The 22750-nt window shown below is 33.9% G+C and overlaps 1 protein-coding gene and 1 long non-coding RNA gene across 3 annotated transcripts; both read right to left on the bottom strand.

Annotated features, from left to right (window-relative positions):
- Positions 1-601: 601 nt before the first annotated feature.
- LOC147411334 (uncharacterized) lies at positions 602-6680 on the bottom strand. Of its 2 annotated transcripts, XR_015179826.1 has the most exons (10): positions 6508-6680; positions 6221-6422; positions 4529-4774; positions 4378-4444; positions 4232-4295; positions 3354-3575; positions 3135-3259; positions 2711-2801; positions 1984-2093; positions 602-860 (listed from the first exon to the last, which is right to left on the bottom strand). It is a non-coding gene; the product is annotated as an uncharacterized LOC147411334 (long non-coding RNA). The 2 variants fall into 2 exon arrangements; XR_015179827.1 differs by lacking the exons at positions 6221-6422; positions 6508-6680 and adding an exon at positions 5980-6131.
- Positions 6681-19574: 12894 nt separating this feature from the next.
- On the bottom strand, positions 19575-22390 carry LOC147411335 (polyphenol oxidase, chloroplastic-like). Its single transcript, XM_086447474.1, has 2 exons — positions 21677-22390; positions 19575-20352 (listed from the first exon to the last, which is right to left on the bottom strand). Exons 1-2 carry the CDS (start codon positions 22388-22390, stop codon positions 19786-19788), a joined length of 1281 nt encoding a protein of 426 aa, XP_086303600.1. The 3' UTR covers positions 19575-19785.
- Between the last annotated feature and the right edge of the window lie 360 nt (positions 22391-22750).

A 22750-nucleotide genomic window follows, 5' to 3' on the forward strand; every position in this document is an offset into this window, starting at 1 on the left:
TTGGTTTGCTTACTGGTTGTCACATGACATTTATGGTGCAAATGGTCTACTAATGGTAAGCCCTCTTTCTTGTTTCTCCTATTTATCTCGTACCTCTCAACTTTAATGTTTGAATTTGTTTAGTAGGTTGTGTTTGGACTTTCAGCTTTCAAGAATTAGGATCATATGATCAATAGTATTTTTAGTTTGTTCATCACAGGTGCATGTTTGTTCCATGTATTTCATTGTCATTTGTTTTTTTTGTAAATGAGTTCTACTGGAGGTTTTTTGTTATTCTTCCATTGTTGAGGTCCTGCTCTCACTATGTGAAAAAGGCTCATATTTGACGGTCTTAGCCCATCAAATTTTGAGAAATTTGACGGACCCTCCCGTCAAATATGCCGGTCAAATATTCTCTTGTAGAATTTTTTTTTTTTGACGGCCCTGGACTATCAAATTATTGGAGAATGGATTTAAAAAAAAAAAAAAAAATCCATAGAGTATGATCATCAAATTTGGAGGTTTAACAAACAATAGCACGGTCCTCTAATTCACCAATAACAATGAACGAAATAATATAAAATAAAAAAAATCAGAAAAAGAAAAAACAAAAGAAAAATCATAAAACAAGCTCCAAATTAAATTAAATAACCCAAAATTAATATACATGTAAACCTCTTTGTTAAGATCGAAAATTCTGTCGAAGCTACAAATAACTGACAATAATTAAACTAAATAAGACCAAATGATATTGAAATTACTGGATCGGCAACATCTTTGGTGGAGGTCGGTGTTGTTATCGTTGTAGATTGGGGAATGAACCCTTGTGCTTCACGTGCCGTTTTTTCCTTGGTCTTTTTCGCCCTTTCCAACACATCCTCCTGCATGTAGCATTTCATTAATTATTTTTCCTATATTGCATCCATCGATAAGTAAAAACCATTCAAAGGGGAATCTGAAGACTAGACTGTATAAGAACAAAGCCTTCAATGCCAAATTAGTAGACTAACGTTCAAAAATATGCCTTAAATAGGAGTGTCCCTATTTTTGTCTTCTGCAACTGTTTTGAGTGTTTGCTTTGGTCCTTAACTCATAATCTCTTTATACCACAACAACAACAACAACAACTACAACAAAGACTGTTGTCTGCACCGTCGGTCCTATTTTCAACAACAATGGTTGTAGCTCCTCATAAACAACTGCAAACAAGTTTATACAAGCAAGAGAAAGGTTTGCCTTTCCCTACTACTAGGCTTCCCTACATCTTGGCGTGTGGTTTTCTATTTTGATTTGGTGAATTATAAAGAGTCCTAACTGGAACCATAAGGTCCCCTCCACTTGATATGTTTGGGACTGTAACTTCCATTGTTACTTTCTTTCTTGTAATAAAAAATTCAATGAAGTCTGCTTTATGGGTTCGGTAAAAGCTGATGTGATATTCTCAGTCCTTATCTTTTTCTTGTTTTGATGGCAGTATCATACAAATCACTGAATAGTGAGTACTCAGTACTCACTCATTTATGTCTCTTTTTTTTTTTCCTCTGTTTTGGGTTTTCTTGGTGACAACATTTTCCATGGCACGTTTGGAAGTATCCTCCTGTTTGTTTGTTAAGAGTTGAGACCAAAAAGAATCACCCATCTCAGATTTCAGTATAAGTGCTTCTATGGAATTATTTCTATTTGAATCACTCCAAACTTATTAGCAACCATATTTTACTCTTTTCTCACGCTTATTAACCTAACAGAACCTTCATGTAGTTTGGAATCATCAATGTAAAAGCCAATTTGCAGTAATTCACATGAATCTAAGTTTTATAGAAAACTAAATGAAGTTGGTGTAAAACAACCAAGGAAGTCTAACAATAACAATAACAATGTGTTGATTCATCAAATAATAAGTTGTGAGGAACAGAGACAGATTTAGCAAAAAGAACAAAATTATATTAGATAGAGAAACTCATAATGAAATAGTACTAGTAACGAATTAGATTTAATTCTTACTACCTGAAGGTGCATGGGTAACTCGAGGCTTTATCGCACGGAAAGTATCAAGGCGAAATCCAGCTAGCTCAATATGCTAAAGCATGCTCTCTACAATTTAACTCCAAATACACCTAGTCATTGGAGAACAAGAAATTAGATGATTAGATCTGTTCTTGGGACTGCACCATAAATTTATAACTAGGAATCATATTTTACTTAGCAAACTACACCCACAATCTTGTATATAAAGGTTCCCACTTTATGGAGCATAATTGGACATCTTAGGCTAAATTATGTCAATATACAGGATATATTTACATGGTTTTTACACAGATTTGCTGTGGCCAGATTGACCACACCAAAAAAAGCTCCAACCCAAAAACGTTTAACATATCAAAAGTGGTTTTCAAGTAGAACAATATGGGTCGTTCATTTAACCATCAACTTTGAGTCCTTTTTTCATAGGGTTCGAACATTCCAATAGGCTGATTTTTTGTAATTAAGTGATCCTTAAAAACTCAAAGGCCTCAATGAAGATTTTTAATCTGCACTTTATTTGTTACACTTGGATGTGTAACTGTTTACCAATTCCCTAATAAGTAAATAAATAGTCCAAGTATTATGCAAATGTGTGGAAATGTTAAATTGTTTTGTAGAAATCTTAAATTGTTGGAGAACAAGTGTGGATAACAGCTATGAAGTAACAGAATAACTTTTAACAGATATATCCAATTCAGCAGCAGTATACCTCTGCAAAATTTTGCCGAAGTGCAAGCAACTTCCCTTCTTCACTTCCATCAAAAACCAATTTTTGCTTTATCAATTCTGAAGCAGAGTTCCTGTACAAAATATTTTGATTGAGAAGAGATTTAACGATAGATATTTGGATTTTTTTTAATTGAGTAAATGTAAGATGCTCTCAGAACCCAAACCTAAGATCTATCAACCAAAACACATAGTACATGTGATGGACATGCAGAGAAATGGAACCCATTACCAAAATAGGTTCCATGTTCAAGATTTGTTCTAGGCAACTTGGATGGATGGGTGTATGGGTGGTGTGTATGAAGAGATGCATATATTCAGAATGGTCCAACCAAATGGGTATTAAAACAGAAGGAATTAAAGGATAAACACAGATTTTGTACTATTTTAATAGCCAACTTGCATACCTTCCCTTCGGATTTGTTCCTTTACGGAACCAGAGGAGAATATTGCTGCATCAACTTCGTTCACTGTATCATTTTTAATCTCTCTACCAGCTCCCAGCACAACTTCTTTGTTAGTTCAGCCATTTCTACAATACATTTCATGAGAAGAAACATTGTTAGATATTTACCCAAAGAAATCCCTCTCTTAAACACAAAGTGACTAGGTAAGGATGTATATACCTTTCGGGTGGAAACCACAAAATCAGATGTCATCACCATATTGTTGGTCATCAGATGCATGTCTACCCTCTCCAGCTATTTGATCACCATCTGAGCCTTCTCCCCTTCCTCCACCCATCTCTTCAAACTCTACTGCGTGCTGGTTCCCACCATAAGGCCGATTTCTCCACCCTTGTTCTTGGCCCATGGATTGCCCATGCGAGAATTGATGCTCATTGTCGTCTGCACCAAGGCAAATAGACCACACATTCATTAAGATAGCTAGAAAAATTAAAATAGTGATGTCTTCCATGTTATAATTAGTATATGAAGGATATACAAAAATTTAACGAAACCTGCTTCCCCATGCAGCTAATTAGGTTTGGAAAAATGAATCTTATTTCACCATTTATCTCTATTGGGCAATATAATCTGTCAAGGCATGACTTCTTTTCATATTATCTTAGTCCACATCTTTTATATACTTGAAAACTACAATAACTCTACATAAATTACATGTGTCTGACACACGAAGTGATTTCCAGCAATTAGACAACAGACTTCGCACTTCAAATAATATACATAAGAGCATGTATTAGGCTTTATAACTCCAGCGTCAACAGTTAAACAATTTCTTTAATAAAGACTGTACTAAGACAGAATGTGGGACGATTTGAGAAAGAAAACTGACGAATCTGTTTCCAGATGTCTGATTTAACTTGAAGCAATATCAAGTACAAAGACATATCTTTTCTTTCCTTTTTTTTTTCCTTTTCCTTGGTCTCGAGATTAATTGATATAACACAATTCATAAAAAGACAATATGGATTTTAACCTTGGAGATAACAGAAGATGCAAAGGACAACATAAAGCAGAAGGGTCTTATATATATTTATTACCACTTTCACCATCAGACACATCTGCAAGCCTTGCAATCGTATCAATCAACGCTTGTTCATGCTCCTGCCATTACAATCAATCAAGTTTGCTTTGCAAATAAAGTATGCAAGATTCATAATATTGTAAAATGTATTGTGGTTCTTACTTTCAGTGCTTTCTTTGCCTTCTCAATCTCAAGAGGATCAGGATGACTTGCACCAAAGACTCTCTACCTGCTCAAAATCAACAAAAAGAAAATAAGAAAAACACTCAAAATGTTTGCAGTTCATAAATGGGCTCAAGTTGCTCAAATATACCTCCTTGATTAGAGTATCCATGTGAAGTAATTCGATATCATCCGAAACCTTCTTCCCAATGCCATTCTGTGATGATGGGAATTCTTTCTTGGACTGACCCTTTGTAGCCCCCCTTCCTCTTCCTGTACCCGGAGCAGCACCTCCATGGCTAACAGACTTCTTAATCCCATGACCTTGTCCACCACGGCCCCCTCGATGAGAGATTCATAGATCAACACCTTCCCATTGAATGTCTTCAGGAGAAATCTACCATAAATTTGTAAAATCAGTCACAAGTGGACGTACCACAATTTGAAAATATAAGTATTGATCCCCCAAACAAATGTCTAGTGAGTGCTATACTAGAAGCTAGGAAATGATCAGCCCCAGCATATCTCTATGCATGAAATAGAGCAAGACATTCCAGGTTATAGTCTACAAAGGCTGCTGTTATATTTTAACGAAGTCCGTAGTTTCCCATCAAAGATCCTACAAATATTAAGATATCCGATAACAATGATTCACTGTCAAGGAGAAAACTTTAGGTGAACCACATGAAGATAAAACCTTGAGTAAGATATATCACCCACGTATATGATCCCTTAACTCATCATCTGAAATCTTGGTTCTTGCATAACCAAAAATGTGAAATTCACTTAGGACCCACATACATAATAAATTTAACTAATAAAGTATGTGGGACCCACATACATAACATAAGGTGGGCCCCATTACATAAATGTCCACTAAGAAATTCAAAAAAGACTTCCTAGGGGCTGTTTTGTATGAACAGAATTCTAACACAGTCAATGGCCTGGGTTTTGGCCCAGTCCAACTCATCATGGGCTGGTTTTTGGTAGTGTTACTTGTCCCGTTTAGTTATTGGGATGGGCTAGGTCTGACTCATGTTGATGGCCAAGCTCAGGCTTGGGAGCTAGGCTGGTCGAGCAACTAATGTTAATGCCGATTCCTAATTTTATTGTCTAATGCCAATGCATTTGCCTAATGTCATTCCTTAAAGCCTAAGGAAATAGGAAAGAAACAGAAATAAGGAAAGACAAAAATCAACTTCCAAAGAATTCACTACTTCAACACTTACACAATAACATTCACAACTACTTCAACACCTACAATTTGTGAGTCTAAGGTCTCCTCAAAATACAAATTTGAACTTGAATAATAACTTCTTTATACTAGAAGGTATGAAGAAAAATGATTCTTCTCTTGTTTTGTCACCCATTAAAGTTACTCCCCTACACATCAGGGTTAGAGATAGATCTCAAAAAAAATATCTTAATGTGGCCTAGTATGGGAAGTAACTTGGTAGTTCTCTTGAATTTAAAACTTAAAGATAGAAAAGTCCTAATGAACCAGTTATGGGGGACCATTAATTGTCCCAAACCTACTCAAGTCAGAATCTGCAGAAACCATTCATTGATAGATAAATCGATCACCATGTGCTAAGCCATTACCTCTCTTGGTTGAATCATAGAAAGTATATGCTCAAAGTCGTCAACAGATTCACTATAAGATTTCCTCGCTGAGCTTTCTCTAGATGTTACCTCACCAACCCCAAATATTGATGAAATGGCCCAAACTTTATTTAGTTTGAAGAATAAAAATCAGCTGAACTTAATTCCTATCGATTCAAACATATAATATATAACTTGAAGAATAAAGTACAAAAATAAAAAAAAGCAAGCAGATTCAAACCCTGAGGCCACTCTGTTGCTAGCCTTTCCTTCAGTGTTGCAACAGTAGTTGATGGGGCATAGCTACCATGACTGATATCTGTACCATCATAGATACGGAATTTAAGTTCGATACTCTCCCGTCTATCTTCCATTATATCTATTATTCTCAATCACCGAGATTTTAGATCCTTCCAAAACCACAAGAAGACTCTCCCTGTCGCCTAAAGAAACATCAACAAATCTCAAATTAAATTCTTGAAAATTTTCGTTTGCCAAAATCTAGAAATTAATTTCCCAAATTTATACCTTTTCACACATTTGGACATCAAATCCTTACTAAAACCTATAATCCAATAATGAATCTGCCATCTCCAAGACTCCTAAAACCAAAGCTTCGATCTAAAGAGAATCAAAACGAAAACAAAACAATCAAACAAGAATTTTGAAATTCTTTCTGATTCAAACTAACTACGAAAGTTAGATCTGCGAGAATCTTTCTGTTATGTGCCAAGAAATTTATTATCTTGTATCAAGATTTGATGCATCTTGATGTATTTTATTTTAATTATTTCTATTAGTTAAGGAGTCTTAGGTAATGGGTAAGGGTAGTTACGAATTGTGTAGGAGTTATGGAGTTATGGAGTTATGGAGGTATGGAGTTATGGTTATGGGGGTAGTTACTTGAATAAATAGGAGAGTGGGTAGTTTGGATAAGTGGGTAGTTATTGTAGTAATTCTTTGTATTTAAATTCATTATTAAACTAATGAAAGATATGCAGAGAAATTATTATTAAGATCCTATTGGATTTTTGGAGATTCACCATCTCGAATTGGTGGCCTAGGAGGTCCGATCTCCCTCGAACGAGATCAATCTCAATCTCTTTCTTCTTTTTATTATTTTTCTGATCCGATTTAAGTGGGTACGTAACACTTTCCTATTTTTAATTTCTTTGTAAATTACATCGATCAAATACAACTCCATAAAAGAAAAACGAGATAGAGAGGTCGATCGATCAAGAGAGCGAATGAAAAACGAGGTCGATCGATCGAGAGAACCACTATGAGAAAGCGAGAGACCGTTAGAGGCGATCGATCGATCGATTGAAAACTGAGAGAGAGAGAGAGACCGTGAGAGAGGCGATCAATCGATGAGAGGCACAGAAATAGTGAGAGAGTGAGGTTATAATTTGGGTTTTAAAAAGTGGTCCATGGGCCGCGGATTTTGGGTTTTAAAATTCGACGGGCCAGGCCCAACAAATTTTTTAATGCAAATTTTAGATTTCCACGTAGTGTCTCCTTTGAGAGGGTCATATAAAAAAAAAAAAAATAATTACTAAAATATCATCTTACATAACAGGGTACTAAAAATATCATTATGCCTTTAATGATTGTTCATGTTGTTGATGGGAATAATTATATTTGATAAGATGTTAACTGTAATGCTTTGTATTTAATTTAATTTCAATGTAGGATTGTATGTAATATTTGCACAACTGATTAAATCTTAGGAGATTGATTAAGATTGAGTTGTTTCATATAGGGGTGTACATTTTTGCCAAATGAAGTTGGCTTATGAATAAAGCACATCACATAGGACACCCCCCACCACTATCATTGTTCTATGCAATGTTTTAAAAATAAGATCGAACCAGTGAGTTTATCGAGTCTTATCAGATTTTGTAATAAAATCGATTTGATTAATTATTAGACTGTAATTTTTGTAAGTCCTCTCTTATTAGAATATAAAACAGTAGGTAGCATGCCCAATCGCACATTTATTATGCAAAACAGGATTTCTGTCCTTGTAATAAACATAATCCACGGTGTAAGATCTCTTTGGGAAGATCCAACGGTGGAGAACATTCCCTTCTAAACCCAACACGACCGTCTGAACTCATTCAAACTCCCAATAATCACCCCTCTCCATCTGAACTCATTTGCTTTACAGTGGAAAACACTTCCCACTAAAATAAAAAAAAAAACTATCTAAAACTACCTCCATCTCTCTCTCTTTTAATTGCCCACCTCTTCACACACGCTCATATCCTCATCATCTTTCCCTAAACCTATTCAACTCGCAAAATATCTGTTCCTACCCCTCCTATGTATCACCCGTGCTCTCAGATCGTTGGACTGTTTTACAAAATCTCTGTTTATTTAGATGCCTTTGTGTGCGTGTTCGTGTTCGTGTGTCTTTTATTTTCCCAACAAATAACTAGGCAAAAGAGGTCCTTTAATGGAAGATCTTCTAATTTCAAGGGAACTAAAAGGCTTCAAAGAAAGCAAAACCAAGAGTACCCATGATTTTTTAACTCGGTATCGCGTCTGTTCAGCTCCGATATCGAGCTGACTCGGATGATACGTCTCGTCTCGTTCCACATTGAGACAATAGTTTTTAACTATTTAAAAAATCTGAAAAAATTCAGAAATGATTCCTATTAAAAAATGAACCCAAAAAAATATATAATTAAAAAAAATCAATTTGAGAGTGAAAGAATAGAGAGTTGAGGCTTTAACTCATTTGTCTCGGTTAACTCGGATGATATTTTGAAAATCTCTTCCGATACATCTCATTTAACTCGTGAATTAATCATTTTTTAGACTGTCTCATTTGTATTGTCAAAGATATTGGAAAATATCATTCAAGACGACTCGTTTATCTCACGATATGCAGTCATCTCAAAATACTTTATGAGTTGATCTCGTTCAACTCTAATACCGAGTTAACTCAAGTGGTACGTCTCGGTCTCAGACGAGTTTAAAAACCGTGAGAGTACCCAATTGCCTAGATCTGCTCCACAAGAAATATGACTTTTACTTCTACTTTTTTACTTTTTTTTTTTTTTTCTTTTTCTTTTTTTTGAAATTTTGGAAAAAATTTAACCCAAACACCTACCGTTTTCATTATTTTGAAATATTTTGTAATTTATCGAAGAAAACAATCGTACTTTAGTCGTACTCAAAGATGATGAAATTTCTGCTGGGCCTAATTCATGTTATTGGGCTAGGACTGAAGTAACCCATTGTCTGTTTTAATCGTACCATGCAATCAGCTTGGACTGATCCGAACCGACCTTATAACCACCTCAATCACACGACCATCTGTGTAAGATTTTTTTCTGGCCTCCGAATAATTTTGCAAGATCCAAAAGACCACACTGACCTAGGAAATCTGTGTTTTTTTCCTTTCATCTCAAATGTATGTGTGATGGAGGTTAGTAAAAGTCTGGTTGTAGTTATTATTTGTTTTGCTAAGCAAGCAAAAGATTTTATATTAGAAATATTCATAATGTCAAACTGATGTTTATGTGATAGCCATAGACATGTTTCCTTGAGATATGAGTAAAAAGTATTTACGATTATGTGCGCACCTCCACGTAAAAAATGTGAGAATCGTAGTAAATCCCAATGTCACCCCAGCATTACTCTTTGAACCGTGATAATACAACTAGGGGTGGCAATGGGTTGGGTCAAGTTGTGTTCGTGTCGTGTTGAGGAAAAGGTATTATGAAATTTTACCAAACCCAAATCTAACCTATTTAATAATTGTTTCAAAATCTTAAAACCCAAATCCAACCCATTTATAAATTGGTATACCTGTCCCAAACCACATATATAACCTATTTAATAAAATTATAATCTTTATTGAAAAAAATAAATTCAATTTCCACCATAAAAAATAAAATATCATTATCTAAAATAAAATCACACAACCGTAAATAAAATTCAATGGTGAAAAGTAATTTTCTTTTGAATTTTTTTTTTCAAAGTTCGTAGAATATTCTTGTTTACAATTATGTGACATCAAATAATGTTTTTGGATGCCATAAGGTGGTCAGAAAACGTAAGGAAAGTGTTTTTCAATATTATTATTATTATTAACTAAGTAAACTGTATTTCACTATCACATTAGACATACTAGTCTTACTTGGTAAAATCTTAAATCTTACTAAGGTTCATTTTGCTCAATGTATTTTGTCAATATTAGAAATCAAATATTACATACCTCTAGATTTTAATGAAAAAAAATGAAGTAAAAAATTATAAATATAAATAAATAACTTATTAGGAAAACTGTTTTTTTCTTTCTCAAACTAAAGCTTAACCATATATTAATTTAAAAATATCTTAAAGCACCATTTATATTTTATAGAATTTGATTAAAAAAAATTATGAAAAAATTCCAAGAAATTTTAGAAAGAAACGAGTAGTTTAAAAAATTATTAAGTAATTGTTAATATATTTAAAATTACACGTTAATGACAGAATAACTAAACATATCTAAACGAGTTAGGCGGGTTGGTGCCCGGAACCCAAACCCAAACCCAACCCATTTAATAATCGTGTTAGACAGGTTGATACTATTCTGACCCAAACGCAATTAGGCTTGAATCAAACCCATTAATTTTGTGTCGTTTTCGAGTTGTGTTGAGATTGCCACCCTTAAATATGATGCTCTCCTCTAACAAAAGCCACCCTACGCCCCTATGACAAAATCGTAGATCATTTGCCTTGGGATACACCAAAAAAACATTTATAATTCTACATATCCCAAGGCAAATGATTTACAATTCTTTAATGGGGGCATTTGTAAAAAGGGGGCGTCATATTATCATGATGCTTACTCTTTATATTAATGCATCAATGGTAATCCCTTATAAAACAATCAAAAGAAGAGTTAGGATCTGGTATTCCGTTTCTATAATAAAGCTAAGGTGTCTACATGTCTTGTTAGAGTTTGAAACACTTAGGGCTCTTAACCCAGCCTTGTACGCAGCCCAATGCGTTTGAAATCCAATATACATCTGTCACGTGGACACCTAACATTGCTCTAGGAATGTGACTATGTTCTATATCACGACTCTAAAAAACTCAGGAACCAATACGGTGTCTCGTTCCTATAAAATATGTTAGCTGTCTAAATGGCACGCTTTAATTTGTCTTTAAAACACCTTGGGCTACTAGCAGGGCAAGAGCTAGTAAGAAGCTGGTGGGGGCAATTGCCCCCACAGAACTTTGAGATACCCCTATATTTTCAACTAATTACAAGCCTCATTTGTCCCTACTCCCTCACCTCTCTCCCCATTTGCCCCCCACACCCTCACCTCCCTCCAATTTTTGCCCTCCCACCCCTCAATTTTTTTGTTGATGACTGTACCTCTTGACGAGCCTTCTCATATATTAATTGGAAATGACCTAAATATAATTTTCTTCAACTTCTAACTGAAAACACCTGAATTTCTCCTTAAAATCATTCATCTTCAAGTTCTTCAACTATACAACTAAACATAATTTGGCCCCACTACAAGAAAATCCTAGCTCCGCCTTGACTACTAGTCAAGCCGTTCACGCAACTCAATGTATTCAAATTCTAACTAAAATATGTTACATAGACACTTAACATTATTATAGAAATGGGACACTGTTCTGGATCATCACTCATAGTAGAAAAGCTGATCACTTTGATTCAATTGTTAAGTTTCAGTCTAATTAACTACAACGGATAAGTTGTTGGACTAGCATTCATGGATATTGGACGAACGCGTGCAGCCTGCAACGGATGCATGAACGTGAGCAAAAGTTTGCCTTGTCTGGGTTCATTTTCCAAAACATTAGTGGTCCCAAATATAGTACATAGGCTAGTATAGGTTTCTAGCGAACTATGAACTGATTGGTTTCACATTTACACAAATTAAAACCAAAACAGAAAATGCGTCTAAAACAATTGAGAGTTACTATTGGCACCCAACTTTTAGTTATTACACCTCAAGTATAAAAAAATAAAAATAAATAAGTAAATACTTGAGAATAAGTAAAATTGGGGTGCTAATAGAAACTCTTTTTATTGGTGCTAGATTTATACTTTTTGGATTTAAAAGTTTACACGAGCCTAACCATAATTCTTTTCCCAATGATAATGGCTATATTAAGATAACTATTGTATTTAGATAAGGGAGAATCTGGTAATTATGATCTAAGGAAGATTTTGATTCAGTTTTAGAAGTAGGGGGTTTCTTTTCTATTTAAAGGTGTAAAACTAATGTAAGAATGGAGAGAATGAGAGATGTGAAAAAGTTATGTAACATGAAATTGATTATGGTTGAATTGCCCTCCGAACCTATGGATGTAGGCGTTTTCGCTGAATCACGTAAAATATCGTGCTCCTCTTCTCCACTTTTATGTTATATTATTCAAACCAAGGCAGATCGTGCATTTTTGCATCCACAATTATCATCATCAGATTATTTCCCTTTTTCCCTGTTATAAATGAGTTTTATTGAATTAAATCCAAATACATTAGTCCTAGTATGATTTACATATAAATTCAAGAAAATTCCCTAAAAAGTCAAGAAAACATTGAGGAATAAAATTATGTTTTTTTATTATTTTTTTTTTTACCAAAACCCACCATCTTCGATCTCATAGAATTCCTATCTTATTCTTTTACTGGAATGTTGAAGAAAAAGAAATTTTGGGTGAGGGAAAAATGTTATCATATTCTACTATTAATAGATAAATCACCGATTAATTCATTGACTAAATCCGCTAGTTCTTTTTCCAGAGAATTTGTAACTTTGATGCTACCAACCTACCATTTATGTTTCATAAATCATTGATGATAAGATCTACCTAATATTTTATAATTATAAACATGAATGCATGCAATTAGCATAAAATATAATTATAATTTCTCAACATGGATAATAAAAAAATGTTTCATTTTTGTTCACAAAATATATTTCCACCTCATGACTACTTAATAATTCTAATATAAAAAATAATCAAACATAAATTTGAAGGGGGAAACATGTGATGATATCGATCCCAACTTCTAGAATAAAAAATAGACGAGATTACGAGAAGATGAATTTAAAAATAAAAATGTGTGAAAGTAAATCTTTTCTCCTGTGCATCATTCATGTTCTACTATTTCTTGAATAATTGTACCTTAAATTGAGAAAGTTCGATAGCCCCATGACTTTGCTTGGTCTCTCTGTCTTAAGAACGAACATAATTTTTCACCAAACCATCTCAAACGATGCAATTCTCAAATAAGAAAAATAAAATAACTAATAATAAAAGTCCTCCGCCCTAGATAGATAGTTTGACGAAAAAGTACGTCCATACTTTTGATTATTTTTCTTAAGGTGGAGAAACCAAGCAAAGTCATGGAGTTTTTGAACTTTCTCAATTTAGGATACAATTATGCAAGAAATAGTAGAACATGAATGACGTACAAGAGAAAAGATTTACTTTCACATTTTTATTTTTATTTTTTAAATTCACTTTCTCGTAATCTCTCATCTATGTTTTATTCTACCTAATCTTTTATGTTTGATAAATCATTGATGATAAGATTTACCTAATCGTTTATAATTATAAACATGAATGCATGCAATTAACATAAAATATAACTATAATTTCTCAACATGGATAATAAAAAAATGTTTCATTTTTGTTCACAAAATGTATTGTTGTCTCATGACTATTTAATAATTCTAATATAAAAAATAATCAAACATAAATTTGAATGGGGAAACATGTGATGATGTCGATCCCAACTTCTAGAATAAAACATAGATGAGATTGCGAGAAGGTGAATTTAAAATATTAAAAAATGTGAAAGTAAATCTTTTCTCTAGTATGTCATTCACGTTCTACTATTTTTGGCATAATTGGACCCTAAATTAAGAAAGTTCAAAAGCCCCATGACTTTGCCTGGTCTCTCTGCCTTTAGGAAAAAGAAGCAAAAGTATAGACATAATTCTTCACCAAACCATCTCAAATGATGCAATTCTCAAATAAGAAAAATAAAAGAATTAATAATAAAAGTTCTCTGCCCTGAGTGGATAGTTTGGCAAAGAATTATGTCCATACTTTTGATTCCTTTTTCTTAAGGCAGAGAGAGCAGGCAAAGTCGTGGAGCTTTTGAACTTTCTCAATTTATGATACAATTATGCAAGAAATAGTAGAACATGAATGATGTACAAGAGAAAAGATTTACTTTCACGTTTTTTTATTCTAATTCACCTTCTCGTAATCTCCGTCTATGTTTTATTCTACCTAATCATTTATGTTTGATAAATCATTGATGATAAGATTTCCTAATCTTTTATAATTATAAACATGAATGCATGCAACTAACATAAAATATAACTATAATTTCTCAACATGGATAATAAAAAAATGTTTCATTTTTGTTCGTAAAATGTATTTCTGCCTCATGGCTATTTAATAATTCTAATATAAATAATAATCAAAAATAAATTTGAATGGGAAAATGTGTCATGATGTCGATCCCGACTTATAGAATAAATATAGATGAGATTACAAGAAGGTGAATTAAAAAAAGAAAATGTGAAAGTAAATATTTTCTCCTATACGTCATTCATGTTCTACTATTTCATGCATAAGTGTACCCTATATAGATTGAGAAAGTTCAAACACCCATGACTTTGCCTGGTCTCTCCGCCTTAAGAAAGAAGAAGCAAAAGTATGGACATAATTCTTCACCAAACCATCTCAAACAATGCAATTCTCAAATTAGAAAAATAAAAGAACTAATAATAAAAGTCATCCGCCCTGGGTGGATAGTTTGGCGAATAATTGTCCATACTTTTGATTTTTTTTTTTTCTTAAGGCAGAGAGACCAGGCAAACTCGTGGAGCTTTTGAACTTTCACAATTTAGGATATAATTGTGCATGAAATAGTAGAACATGAATGACATATAAGAGAAAAGATTTGCTTTCACATTTTTTTTTTTTTTTTTAATTCACCTTCTCGTAATCTCTCGTCTATGTTTTTATTTTAGAAGTTGGGATCAACATCATGACATGTTTTCCCCATTCAAATTTATGTTTGATTAATATTAGAATTATTAAGTAGTCATGAGGCGAAAATACATTTTGTGAACAAAAATGAAACATTTTTTTATTATCCATGTTAAGAAAATATAGTTATATTTTATGTTAATTGCATGAATTCATGTTTATAATTATAAAAGATTAGGTAGATCTTATCATCAATGATTTATCAAACATGAATGGTAGGTTGGTAGCACCAAAGTTACAAATTCTCTAATTTTTTTTTTTTAATTCATAAAATTCTCTGACAAAAGAATTAGTCGATTAAATTAATGAATTAATCGATGATTTATCTATTAATCGTAAAATATGATAATATTTTTGCATCACCCTAAAATTTCATTTTCTTCAACATTCCAATCTAAGAATAAGATAGGAATTTTAAGGAGATTGAAGATGGTGGATTTTGATGAAAAAAAAAAGGGAAAACATCATTTTATCTCTCGCACATGCCACTTAAGCCACAAATCAAGGGATTGATCTCAAAAACATACCTTTTTTAAAATTCCATTGATTTATGCCTTACGTGGCATGTGTTGAGGTGTGGGAGGAGTGTTTCAATCCTCCACCCCCGTGCATATAAGCTGGACTCTTATACCATAATAGGTTCCACACCAAAAGTTTTAACGGAAAAAACTTTGAAGCGGGCAGCACGCTCCAAAATTTTGAAGGAACCCTTTTCACTGTATTAATACACAAGGCATTTTTAAGGAGGTAATTCAAATTTTAATAAAAATGTAGGGATATATAATAAATTTAAGAAGCCATGTGCCTTGTAACAGGAGGTTCCTTCAAAATTTGAAGTGGGTTGTCTGCTTCAAAGTCGGACTCAATGTTAACTTGTGTAAAAATATAATGAAGAGAAAAAGATAAATCCATGCCACGTGAAACATTTCATCTAAATTCTAGTGGGCAACCAACCGACAAATTGCACTTGCATTCACCCCTTTAAAATATAATTGAGGAAATTAAATTGTAATTTATTTTGTTTTAAGAGATTTAATTTAATCATTAGGTCTCTTCTAAAATAATTGAAGAAATTTAAAAACACCCCCTACAAAATTGATTATATTAAATTTAATTATCTACCTTTAAATGCTAGATTAGGCTTATCTCTTGATTCAAAGTCAGTGTCCCATTTTTGTTAATGAATTAAGAATATAATTTTTATTTTATTCAATTAATCAAAAAAGATGTTGACTTTTTGTCAAGGATAAACCTAATCTTATTTTACAGGAGGTAAATCTAATATCACCAATTTTTGTAGAGGTATTACTAATATTTTCAATAATTAATTGTTGAAAAGTATCACCACTTTAAAATCATTTAATCGATATGACTAAAGCTTTGGTACAAGGTAAAGTAAAACAATGAGAAAAAGATTCTTCGTAAGCAGTGTGGAATACGGTAAATATATGATATGGGAAAAATTCGAGTTCCATTTAATTTTGGATTGCAAAAATTTGATCAAAAATTTAATAAATGAAAAATATGCGATATATACATTATACGTCTCATTTCAAAATTTTGATATTATGACAATAATATTAATAATGAGGGTGATGATGAAATTGGTGAAGGTGATGATGATGGTAATAATGATGGTGGTGATAATTGAGGTAGTAAGATTATTATTTTATTGATTTATAAAAATAAAAGTCAAGGAATAAATTATCAATTTGAAAAATTAAGATAGTATTATAAATAAAAATAAAAGGGTATGTCATTATTATTTTTTTAAATGAAAAAGAACATGTGTCACCTAAAAGTAAGATTCGTCCAAAATTTTAAAACATGACCACTTCAAAGTTGGACTTGTGTTATGACTTACAAATTTGTACTTTACAATATCGGCTGAAGGTTTGCTAAGATGATAAGGAGCCATTGAGTTTGCTCCCCAAGTCGTGTCTTCGAATCTCTACATGTCCCTCCACATAAATGTGACTACTTAGATGCTGTAATACGTGACAGGGTGTTAAATAGTGCGTGCGGTCCTAGGTAGATTAGTCTCACCAAAGGTGAGGATACTCCCTGGGTTACAAAAAAAAAATTGTACTTTCGAACATACAAGTTACAGTAGCATTTTTGTTTCAACCAAATTTTATAAGAATTAGTAAAAATTGTAAAATTCATTATTAAAAAAAATGTGTTTTATTCTTTTATAACTTAAGATATGAGAATTATCCATAATAGCTCAATAATTCAAAGAATAACACCTTTGAAGAAAAAAAAATTCAAGAAATAGCTAACATGACTTGGGACCAATAACATATGCAGCTACAACTATCGGCCACTATATCATCACTATTTCATACTCAAATTATTTTTCTCCAAAACTCTAAATTCTTCCCAAATCATTCTCATCATATATTTCAGTTTGTTCATATCTGCAAACGATTATTATTTATATAGATTTTTTACGTTTACAATGCAAAGGGATTCTACATGTTCCATAGAAAACATCCTATTACTGGTTCTCATATTAGTTAGGATTCCCATTAAGTGATTTTATTAATGGGAGTCTTTGGTTGTCCTAAACAAATACACTTTAAATCGTCTCTATTAAACTAATCATCTTTAAACTTTTCAACCTTACTATAACTTAAAAAGCAAGTGATTGATTAGTGGAGAAAAAATTGGGAGAAAATTTCAGAGGAGTTTAAGAGATAGGATTTCTCTCTTTTTAATATACATGGCGCCATGCTATTGGTTCATCAGTTTAGCACACACATTTCGAAACAGTAAATCTTTGTTACCATTAAGTCGATCCGGTGCTCTGCCCCTGCCCAGTGAGCATGATTGGGTTTATCGAACCTACAAAAACAAGGGCCTATATGTCAAATCTAAAATGGAAAAAAAAAAATCATTTAAAAAGGAAAAAATGATTTATATTAAAGAATCTTCGTAGTAAAAATTAAACCCATGAAATTGATTAGCAGATTTTTGAAACCATCAGCTTCAACCTCTTGAAAAACACCCTTTTTAATCCAAACCCTGTTTAAGTTTTTTCAAAGATCTTATTTTCATCGTGAGTTAGGAAGCTTTGCGTGAGAGAGACCTTAAGGTTGATAAAAAGGGTAGTTGAAGATGGTTTGGAGGATTAAAAAATGTAAGGGAATTATACCAGAGATTGAAGATAAGGGAATTTTAACGAATTAACTATTTTAATTTGACTAATCGGCTCCTAGCATTTGACTTGACTTGGATTGTCGGGTATTTTAGTTGTAAAATGAGTAAGACTAGCCTTACTAACTCAGTAGCATTTCAAATCTTACTAAGGGTCGTTGAGCTCAACTTGAGGCATCCATAAGCATGATTCGATGGCATAGGGATAGTGTAGAGGAAAAAATTCTATGAACAAAAAAAAAAAAACTTAGAAAGGATATTTGTCAATGTTAAATTTTAATTTTAAATTTGGAGTTCAATAGAAGTTTAGTAGCCATCCATTTTTACAAAAATTTATTTTTTTAAATATTTTTCTTTGGATCTGAGTTTTTCCATGAAATCTAAAAGGCTGTGGTGTTGGATTGCCAATTTGGTAATCCATTTGAGCTCACCGACCCTAAGTAAGATTTCACAAATTAGGTTAGTAAGGAAAATGTTTTTCTTTCAAATTTGCAGTCAAGAGTAACTCATTAATGGAGAGAGAGAGAGAGAGAGAGAGAGAGAGTAAAAACACTCAAATTTTTTAATCCAGATCCTATACTCCCAGGTCCTCCTTCCACACCTCGGTACATCCCACGTAAGCCACAATCCAAGGAAATGATAAAAATGAGATATTTTAGACTTTAATTTATGTGATTATGACTTCAATTTGATTATGGTTTCCATGGCATGTATTGAGGTGTGGGAGGAAGGTCTCAATTTGAATTTAATTAGTTTAGAAATCAAAACAAAGAGTAAACTCTAAAACTAGAAGTTGAGCAATCCCCTCTAATTAAATGACATTTTGATTAAAAATGAGACATTCATTTTGATTGTGTGCACAGAACTATAGATGTGTTTCCTCGAGATATGCATATGATACACTCAAGGAAAATTGATGGTCCTCTGCAAACGATCACATTGGGAGTCATATATACATGGGAAAGCGTTCGGAGGATCTAAAAAGAGTCAAATATTGTGTCAAACATTTTTCAAAATCGGGGTTAGAAGTTTCAAAATGCGCTAATTTTTTGTAAATCACTTTGATGGGGTTAGAAGTTTCGGAATGAGCTGATTTTTTATTAGATTGATCTCCTCTGGCTGATTTTTGGTAAGGATGCTCTCCTCATCATAAAGATCATCCTCACAAAAAATCAGCCCATTCCAAAACTTCTAACCCATACATTGAAAAAATGATTGGCTCTCTTTAGGGCCTCTCAAGGCCACCCTATGTATATATATTCGAGACTATGCAGCAGGTCTCCCTTGAAATTAAATTGAGCTCAATCAGTATAATCAATCGAGTTTGGAGTCAACTGAACGAGTTCTAAAAGCACCAGCAAAACGAAAATACAAATGGATTATCTATGATCTATACCGAAATCTAACAGTTTTATTGACTTAAACAAGAAGAAAAGAAGAGAACCAAATCATATCATAGAAGATTGGTCTCCTCAAGATCCAACATCAAAAGAAGAAAACACGTGACAAAAGATCAGTACCTCTCTACAACATGCACATCACACACACATAATAAGTAGTAATAGAAAGAAAGAAAACCTTCTTCTCCTCTTTCTAATCTGAATTACACAGCTCAATGGTAACCCCACCAATTGTCACCTCTCCACGTCGAGGAACAAAACTCACCACCAAATTTTCGGATGTATCGGCATCAACATCCTCCACCAAGAGCGTTATACCCAGCTTTAGATCATATTTGATGGTAGTGATGGATGATTTCTTGTGGTGCACATGTGGGACCTTCACATAGCTCCCAGCTAACTCCCCGAGATCCTCAGTTGCAAACTTGTCCTCAATCGGTTTAGAGATGTACACATCGAACCTTGCTGGCTCAACGTGGTCAAGTACGATGTCGTCGATGTACAGGACCTCTATTGCATCTTCTTTCTCGTCTTTGGAGCGAGAAATTTTGGGTCGTCGGACTAAGACACGTATGGTTTTATCAAGGACCTTAGGATCTTTTCCAAATTCCTCCACCTGAATCAACGAGTACTTCCCTACTTTTTCCATTTTTTTATTAGCTTTCTTTTTCTTCATGTAGGTTTTACGACTGTCTGGCCATTCTAGCTTCTCAGTTTTGTAGGTATACCCGAGATCATGAGGATCCAGACAATCTTTCACCTGTCATTAATTGATAACTCATAAATATTATTTGCAAAAAATGCATTGCACCGATTTCATACAACTCTTTCTTTTAGTACTATAATCTACTATTTAAGATCCATTTATTAATCAGCAAAAAAACAATAGGAGAAAATGTGAAAAAGACATATTTTATAGAAGTTGCTAACATAGTAAACCAAAGTAAATAGTTTTTCCTTTTTAATGATAATATATTAATTTGATGATTGTGGATTTGAAAAAAAAAATTATATATTATGAAAGAGTCGCAATCCAGAGTAGTGTCCCGTTCCCATAACAATATGCCGTGGCGACGTGGCACATTTTGGTTGAAGATTAAACACATCAGGCTGCCTACCACGTAGAAGGGTTAGGGAATGCAATTTTGGAAACTAACAAAGACAACTCATTCTTATTGGTCCATATGTATTGAAAGGAATGTAAAAATTAAAAAAATTAAAAAAAAAAAAAACATTTAGGTTCCCTTCAACACGTTTGAATGGGAGTGTGCTATCTCCGATGGGTTCCATCTCCAAGTTATTGGTCCCCAAAATCGCACATGAAGTTAGGAGTCCAATGTGTTTTTATTACTCCTACCAAAACGGGACACCTTACTTGATCCTGTTTCTTATGAAAAATATCAGCCTTAACCCTAACGTTTACCTCTCCATCAAACTAACAGTTGGGATGCTAGTATTTAGCAGCGTATGTTTGATAGAGAGCCTCAACCGTGGGTTGGACTAGAAAAGTCCATTTGTTGTCATCTCACCCATAAGACCTTACCAACTTCATTATTGCTGGCACCTCTCACGAAGGAAAATGTTGGACTGACTGCGCTACACACTACGTTTCACACTGCTGGTGTGAATCTGTGCATGGAACCATACATGCTTTTCCTTGAGATACGAGCAAAAAGCATCTATGGTTCTGTGCACACCTCCACCACAGCGGAATCTGTAATGCAGTCACTCCAACACGGCTCACATACAGCTCCCACCCTGAATGTAACACTTTTGGGTGCCTCAGGTGGGATAATTAATCATCAATTAGATTTTAATATATGGGAGCCAGTTTAAAAGCTGTAGTCTTACTAGGGCTTCTAGGCACGCCATGTGCAGGGAAAACAGATGATTGCCAGTTATTCCACATGGGTAACCGGCAATTTTTCCTATAGGGGTGACGTGTCCAAGGTCTTAGTATAAAACTGGGAGTCACAATGCATGTCAGTCAAGCTGACCCTACTCCTGCCGGTTTTTAAAATCATTAACTAGAAATTAATCACCAATAAATATAACTTGATTCATCTAGAATATAATAGACTCACCTTACACTTGACCACCTTCCGGTTCTCATCGTAGAAGATGAATGAGGTCTCGAGCCAATCATCATCCTTGAACTCAATCTTACCACCTCGTAATGAATGGTAGACGTCCCACATCCGATCCACATTGGCATGGTGACCGAAGAAGATAGTGTCTCGCGCTGCAGTGTAGAAGTTACCCATGTCATAGTAAGGTTTCACAGTTGGACCAGTCCACATATGGTGTACATTGTGAAGATTCTCCAAACTACCAGAAGCCTGACTTGGTACCGCCTCACCAGCAACAATAGGTTTCCCCATAAATAGAGAAGGACAAGGCACACCCTCCTTAAACATGTTGTAAAGGTATCTCAAGTTGTTCATAATAACATCTTTTTCTTGATCAGGAGTAGGGTTTGGTTGGCCAAAGCTGTATTGGTAGTCCAGCAATGCATCATAATGGTTATGATCTCGATTATCATCGTACAAAGGCGACGATTTATTCAAGTATATCTTAGGCATGTTCATGCCTTCAGGAGTGTCCCAATCCCAGAAAGGAAGAGCAAAGGTAGGATCACCGATGAGTTTTCCGAGGATTCTCTCCCAAAAGTAGAGATAATATCGATGCCACGGAAGGAAAAGCCAGCTTCCGTGGACTTGCAGGATAACCGGTGGGTTGGTCCCCACCTGATTATAGGCACCATTGCAGTAGGTGCAGTGAATGGTGGCTTGTTGCATGTAGTTTAGACTTTAGGATTTTTCTTGCTCCAAAGTCCTTACAACGTTCGAATAGAAAAATGTTGGAGTGCCTTTATAATTCCCATCATTTCGCACATTCCTAACGTGGATATGTGTATGAAACCGTAGATACCTTTCATCGAGATACGAAGGGAAAAGCATCTACGGTTATCTGTTCGTCTCCACGTCAGCAATGTGAACAAGGATGTAAATTTTAAATCCCTCCAAGACGAATTCTAGAAGACCTTTCCAACCACGTTGAGTAACTAAAATAAATAAATAAATAAGAACTATTTAGACTTTGGTAGATAAGATTTAGCAACAAACGTAAAAGAACAACATTGGAAGACTTCCCTAACC

The sequence above is a fragment of the Akebia trifoliata genome, chromosome 1 (assembly GCF_017979445.1).
Source record: "Akebia trifoliata isolate Shusen 1 chromosome 1, ASM1797944v1, whole genome shotgun sequence".
Classification (NCBI taxonomy): domain Eukaryota; kingdom Viridiplantae; phylum Streptophyta; class Magnoliopsida; order Ranunculales; family Lardizabalaceae; genus Akebia; species Akebia trifoliata.